The sequence below is a fragment of the Podarcis bocagei genome (assembly GCF_964188305.1).
Source record: "Podarcis bocagei genome assembly, chromosome: 4".
Taxonomy (NCBI): Eukaryota; Metazoa; Chordata; class Lepidosauria; order Squamata; family Lacertidae; genus Podarcis; species Podarcis bocagei.
In genome coordinates, this window is record NC_138128.1 from 102,047,544 (window position 1) to 102,054,519 (window position 6,976).

A 6,976-nucleotide genomic window follows, 5' to 3' on the forward strand; every position below is an offset into this window, starting at 1 on the left:
TGGAGAACAAGCTTAATTAAGAGTACTTTTGGGTGCCAGTCATCATGCCATCTTGTAGATCAATGTCCCCCCAGTGAGCTGATGCTCACTTTCTTTCTGAATAAAACCTGGAAGCACACTTCACTCAGCTCCTGGTTTTTTCTTTTTGAGTCTACATAGGTCACTCTTCTGAATGTGCCTCCAACTGGAAGGAAAGATGCAGAGCAGTGACTCATGCAGAGCTGCTATGTGCAGCCTCTTCTGCAGTTATCTCTGCATTGAGAATCCAGTCATGGGCATAGCCAGGGGTTGCAGGGGATCTGCCGCCCCTCAATCAAGTAAATAAATAACCTAATATCTAACAGGCAGCGTAGTTAATAGGGTACACAACGGCCTTCTGCCCTGCCTCTGGCCCTTCAGGCAAGAGGGTCTGGGCATGGGGGGCACTTGTGCCTCCCCAGCCAGGTTTCCCCCATTTCTTTGGCTCCAATCTGTAATTTAGGCACCAGGAGAAAATGTTCCTCTATAACACAGCCCAGGGCCTTTAAAATGTGTTTGTGTGTGCGCATACTGGTGTATTTGTTTGGTTTTGTTGTATTACCTATTTTGTCTTTTTGTTTTGTATTTTTATGCTGTAAACCAGGGGTCAGCAACCTTTTACAGCTGTGGGCCGGCCCACCATCCCTCAGACCATGTGGGGGGCCGGATTGTATTTTTGGGGGGTGGGGTGGGGGAAATGAACGAATTCCTATGCTCCACAAATAACCCAGAGGTGCATTTTAAATGAAAGGGCACATTCTACTCATGTAAAAACACGCTGATTCCTGGACCGTCCGTGGGCCGGATTGAGAAGGTGATTGGGCCGCATCCGGCCCCCGGGCCTTACCCCTGCTGTAAACGACCCTGTGATCTTTGGATGAAGGGTGGTATAGAAGCTTAATAAATAATAATAAAATAATCTCGTTTCAGCTGTATGGACTCAATGATAAAAAGAGGGAGGGGAGAGGGAGGTCTCCACCTTGCCCCCATTTTAAGTTCCTTCCATTCCATTCAGCTCTAAGTTGTTAGGGGGGAGGAAAAATTGCAGTCGGAAAACCACCAAGAAGCAGCTGCCCACAAGGCAGGGAGGGCGAAGAGCTGCAACAAACGTATTTTAATTGGTTGTTTCCAAATCTCAATCTGTTCCAGGATTCTGGCGTTTGTATGTTTTCAAGTACAGCTGTGAATTTCTCTCGATTTTATTGTTTTCTCGCTTTGAGGGATCTGTTTGCTTGTGCTTTTACCATCCAGCGGTGTATAAATTTCATGAGCCAAGCGAAGGGAAGAAAACCTTCCCCCGCAGGATCGGCTCGGGGGCGGGAAGGGCGAGAGGCCCCTCCCGCTGGGAGTCCCCCGAGGGGCCCGGCGCGACCAAGGCGCCCCGGCGGCCCAGCGGCAGCCCGTCGGCCGGGCGGCGGCGCCTCCGTCCCGGCCCCCTTCACAAAGCGGCGCTCGCTCCGACGGGGCGGCGCCCGAGCCTCGAGCCAATGGCGCGGCGCCTCCGTTTAAATAGACGGGCCGTGTCAATCAGCTTCTCCTCCGTCCGCCTCCCTTCAATCGCCATATTGGGCCACTGGCTGAAAAAAAGGCTCGCCCCCCCCCTTAAACACCCGCACGGAGCGAAGCGTTGACATCGGGACGAGGCTTCGGGCCAAAGCGCAGGATCCCCGGGCAGCCCTCGCCTCCCGTCACCCAGCTATTGGTCCGGGCGCTGCCGCTGCTCCGCTCCCCCCCCCGCCGCCTCCGCGATCTGCTCCCCCCCCCCGCTGGTGCACTTGGTCCGCAATAAGACATTCCGCTTGCCCCCCCCCGCGCCCCTCCTCTCCGCCTTTCCCCGCCTCTGGCTTATGCAAGGGCTGCTCGGCTGCTGCTGCTTGGGGGCGGGCGGGCGGGCGGGGGGGCTCTTCGATGTGTTTTTGTTTTGAAGTCTTCATCTCGGTCGGGCTCCGGTTTTAAACCCGCCCGCTGCGCTCTCCCCTTGGCGCAAGAGCCAGGGCGCGGGGCTCGTCGGGATCGAGCGATCGGCCGCCGGATCTCGCTCGCGGGGCGGCGCGGGCGGCGGGACAGCTCCGGGCGATGTCCCACGTCCGCCTCTCGAATGGGAGCCCGACGCTGGAGAGGATGGAAGCCCGGCAGGCGGACTACCCGAAGCCGTCGGCTTGCCGGAGCCTCTTCGGCCCGGTGGACCACGATCAGCTGGCCCGCGAGCTGGAGAAGCACCGCCGCGCGCTGGAGGAGGCCGGCCGGAGCAAGTGGAACTTCGACTTCCAGCGCTGCCAGCCCCTGCGAGGCAGGTACGAGTGGCAAGCCGTGGCCAAGGACGCCCTGCCCGACTTCTACAGCAGACCCCCCCGGCTGAGCCGAGGCCGCGCCAAGGCCGGCAGCCAGCCGCGCCGGGGGGGCTTGGAGGGCCGCGGCCCCGCTCCGGCGCTCCGGCGCGCTCAGGGAATCTGCCAGGAGGAGGAGGAGGAGGACGCCGCGCGGCGGCCGGAGCAAGAGACGGGAGCGGCGGGCGCTGCCACGGATCTAGGGCGCCAGAGCCCCGGGCCAAGGAAGCGACCTGCTGCGGACGGTAAAGTACCCACTTGCTCCTCTCTCCTTCACGCCAACAGGCCAGCTCGGGGTTGCACTGAGGAGGAGAGAGCTGCCCGTGACCTGCGTTGCAGGATCCGACCAAAGGTCCATCTAGCAGCAGCCGCCAGCCAGTTGCCGCTGGGAAATCTTTCTGTTTGCTCCCAGCGCCTGGCAGTTAAACTACCGGTACTTCGAAGTATGGAGGCTTCATTAAGCTAACTCCTGGGACTCCGATGGTTTGTTTTCTTTTTAAAGCCAAGCCAAGCAGTTAGCTGAGGGAAAGGACATCTCTTGGCTTCCAAATGGATTTGATTAGGAAGTGCACCCTACCTACTTGTTCTTGATCGGTTGTATCCTGCCCTTCCTCCAAGGAGCTTAGGGCAAGGCACTTTGTATTACCAGTTATTTGAGGCACTTGTGTTAGCGGTGCTTTTTAAAGGTTGCAGTCCTCAGGATAGTTGTGTAGGGAAAGTCTCCCATAAAGCAGCAGGGCAACTCCAAAGCATAAGTTGACCTAAAAACTACAACCCAAGCTGTCAGGCAGGCTAGGTGGTCCCACTGAAATCGATGATGGTGACTTCCACATATTAGGGGTTGGGGTGTTTTAATCTTGGGGATATTAAGGTTACTAGTGAGCTTCAAATGCCACATCTATTTTTTTCTGGAGCAGTTCAACTGAAGCCAGTGGGACTACTCTAAAATAAGTGACTTGAAAATGCTTGTCTACCCTCATAGGGAGGTGAAAGGTTCGCTGGGCATCAGATTCCCTAATCAAATGGCCTGGGCTCCCCCTGCCACCAACCCAACTCTACAAAACTTGGTATTCTTTCTGATGCAGCAGATAGTGAAAGAGACCACATAATCAAGGCGTGCAACTTTGTTGCCCCATCTTTCCTGCAAATGGCAGATGACTCAAGGAGTGGCCTATGTGATGTGTTTTCTCCCACCCCCTTCATTCGACTGCCTCCTTCATATTTAGTACAAGATCCGGCAGCAAAAATATTTTTAACATTAAGCTTCTTCCCCCCTCCACCCCTCCTAGATTCCTCTCCTCGAAACAAAAGAGCCAACATGACAGAGGAGGCTATTTCAGAAGACTCTTCCAGCGCCTGCTCAGTGGAACAAACACCCAAGAAATCCAGCCCAAGACGGCATCAAACGTAAATTGTTTATTAGGTGGGTTTCCTTTCCTGATAGCATTTAGTGAAATCTCTACAGATGGCAGAAAATGAAGGATGCGTTATGAGAACACCTCAGTACCGTGCGTGGATTGAGCTTATTGGTAAACCTTTGCAAATTAGTCAGTGCAATTTTGTCAAGCTGAGGGGATAATATCAGAACAGGACTCTAGTGTGTCTTTTTTTGTAATCTTAAAAACACACCTGCAGCCTGATCCATACCACTTTTACTCATTGATTTCAGTGGGAGTTACAGTTTAATTAGAAAGTAACCAAAACCTGGGGAACATATTTCCAATTAGGGTTTGTAATCCTATCCGTGCTTACTGGGAAGCAGAGCTTCATTAAACTCTGTAGGACTTACTTCTGAGTAAATTTGCACATGCTTCATTTGTATTTACTGTTGAGCTGATAGCCACATTAATTAATGAGTGTACTAAAGAGATTTCAATTTCCCCCCACTGATTCTTATTCTACACTTAACTGTAATGAACAATGTTGTTCTGGTTTAATATTAATGGACATGTTCAGGCAAGGCCATTCTCTGCAAATACTGGTTTTGCCTTCTTTTAAAATAAAGTATTTCTTCAGCTCAAATATGTAGTCTAATTTGGCTTTTGGATGTGGTGAACTTTTGTCTACCATCCTTAAAAAGCTTGCAGCCCAACAGTCTTTACTCAGAAGTAAGCCCTACTGAGTTCAATAGAACTTGATAGTGGAATGAGTTTAGGACTTTGTCTTAATAGTAGTGACACAAAGCTACCTGGGGAATAAAAATTCTTAATTAGAGAGTATAGGAAATGCAGCCGCTGAGTAGAGTTTTTAGAGCAGTAGTATTGTAAAGAAAGTTGACAAACATGACCTACAAATGAGTAGAAAGGTTAAGCTTTGGAACCAGATACTTTTAAAGAAATCCATTCTGTTTGGGTGAGCAGGGGCAAGTGTGTAAATTCAATTGTTTCTGTTGATTTGCTTATTTGAAAGAAAAATTGCATTAAAGAAATTGGGAGTTTGCAATTATTTTGTTTTCAGTGCTTCCCCATCCCCAGAAAACAGCCAAAATTAGCAGTGCCTCACAACAATTTAGATGTACCTACAGGTAGCCATGCCAACTTTTGATTTGAAAAATACTGTTCCCTTGAGTGGAGTTGGTAGTAGGGCTGGGGCAGACAGAGCCAGTGCGTGTCTCCCCTCCCTTATTTCTTGTCTGCTGTCATCACCTCTGTCAAAATATAGATTGCAGGTTTCTTGAAGGTAGGGGCCTATCTTGATGGACATCACTGGTGTGTGTGTGTGTGTGTGTGTGTGTGTGTGTGTATGTGTGTGTTTCTATCTGTGACTAGCTGTGGTCTGAGCTAGGATGAAATCAGGCATGTGATGGGTGTTACTTAAAAGAATCTGGAGGCTTCTATCAGAATCTGACAGAACAGAGTTTAACCTGACAAACAAATATGGTTCTATTGGATAGGCTATTAAAAAAAACATACAAAATTGGTTGGTTGGGTGAGACAAGTTATACTTAACAAGTAGTGATTAGTTGTACACAGATTTCTGCCCCACATGCAAAGTAGAACCTTGATCCACCCCTAGCAACAATGTTGACCAACTGCGTGTTTTGATAGCCATTTGTGACTTTTTGTAACCTTAATAATGAAATGAGCTATTGTAGTCTTCACCGATTTAATGCCCGCTCTCTTCTTTAATTTCAGAATTAAGAACATTCATTTCCTTGTTCTTTGAAGGCATCAAGTTCATGAAGCAAGGAGGATGCAGAGTTTATATATGAAAAAAGAAAGAAAACATATCACTGATTCTCCTCAGTGGAGAACTTGTACACGCACTGAAACAAAACAAACCCATAATTTAATAACACTAAAGTCGGGCACTCTTAAAAGAGCTGCTTCTTAAAGCATTGGATGTAGCATTCTGCAATTAAGTTTTTCCTCATTTGCTTCACTGTACTACCTGTGTATATAGTTCCTACATTATGTAGCACATAAACCTCTCCTTGCGCCCCCCCCCCTTTTGGGGTTAGTTTGTTCTGGGAAACGGTGGGGTGGTAAAAGGTGATGGGTTCAAAAATCTGCTTCCAAGATCCAGAAAGCAGAGATTTGTATGAAGAGAAGCAGCATATGTGTTTATTTCTTAAAGATGTACTGTCCCTATTAATGGAATCTAAAAATCAATGTTAACACTGGCTACAGCAGATTGATAGAATTTGCTGGTGAAATTTCTACTTATTCAGAGCATGTTTCAGTGGGAGGTTTGCCTATGCTAAATCCCACTAAAATGAATGGCAGTTGTGGAAGACATCAAGCTCACAGCAAGTGCAGAAGAATGTTCCATGGAATTGTGCCCTAGACTTTATGGAGGAACTGTGTTTCCATTATGTAGCAGCATAAAGGCTCCTCCTCCAGGACCCTTTAAGTGTTCAATTCTATTTCTTTTTATTTTTGCCACCTATAATATATTACTATAAATGATTTCAAAAGTAATTTATAAATAAATCAGCTGAATAGAATGGAAGGAAAATTAGTAAAACCCTGAACTTCAACCTTTCTTCATCTCACTCACGTCCCTGATGTTCATGGCTGGGTAAATGAAAGGAAAACTACATCTTTAAACAGTATTTTTTATATTGCCTGTATGTTTAAAAAATAAAGTTTTGAATTGTACCTGTGTACATAACTTTGTAAAGACACTGAGAAATTATACTAACTTATTTATGTTAAAGATTTTTTTTTAATCTAGAAGATATTTTCCCATAAAGCCAAAGCGGCCTGTGTCTTGTGCATTTGTAAATGCTCTATTTGATAGGGTGTGTTTTTTTAGTTTTTATTGGGGGGGGATTTGTTTTGTTAATTAATATGGCTGTGCTTAAATGATTGCAGACTGAGCCAAGTTTAATATTTTTTTGTAATGTGTGAAAACAGTTGCCAATTGATATTGTTTTACATCAAGCAATCAATAAAGAAAACTGCCATATATAAATACATATATATATGTTAACTAACTTTTGTTGTGTGTTAAAAAATAAGGGATTTCTGCCACTTCCCAAATATATACATTGGGTCTATTTTTCTTCTTCAATGTGTAAAGGTGTATCCAGCCAGAGTCCCTCTCTCTAACAAGGCAAAGGGCAGCTAAGGGGGATTTACACTGGGGAAACAGTTAGTGGAGGGAAGAGTTAGCCCCTCCTTAAGCCC

The 6,976-nt window shown here is 47.2% G+C and overlaps 1 protein-coding gene across 1 annotated transcript; it reads left to right on the forward strand.

The window, feature by feature from the left end:
- Positions 1-1,809: 1,809 nt before the first annotated feature.
- On the forward strand, positions 1,810-6,763 carry CDKN1B (cyclin dependent kinase inhibitor 1B). The gene is made up of 3 exons (XM_081192386.1): positions 1,810-2,590; positions 3,635-3,768; positions 5,480-6,763. The coding sequence occupies exons 1-2, from the start codon at positions 2,095-2,097 to the stop codon at positions 3,754-3,756; spliced, it is 618 nt and encodes a 205-aa protein (XP_081048512.1). The 5' UTR covers positions 1,810-2,094; the 3' UTR covers positions 3,757-3,768; positions 5,480-6,763.
- The last annotated feature ends 213 nt before the right edge of the window (positions 6,764-6,976 follow it).

Excerpts from the sequence above, each read along its gene's own strand:
- CDKN1B (XM_081192386.1), top strand. The coding sequence starts at position 2,095 with ATGTCCCACGTCCGCCTCTCGAATGGGAGCCCGACGCTGGAGAGGATG. Across the intron at positions 2,591-3,634 it reads GAAGCGACCTGCTGCGGACG|ATTCCTCTCCTCGAAACAAA; the intron begins GTAAAGTACCCA and ends CACCCCTCCTAG.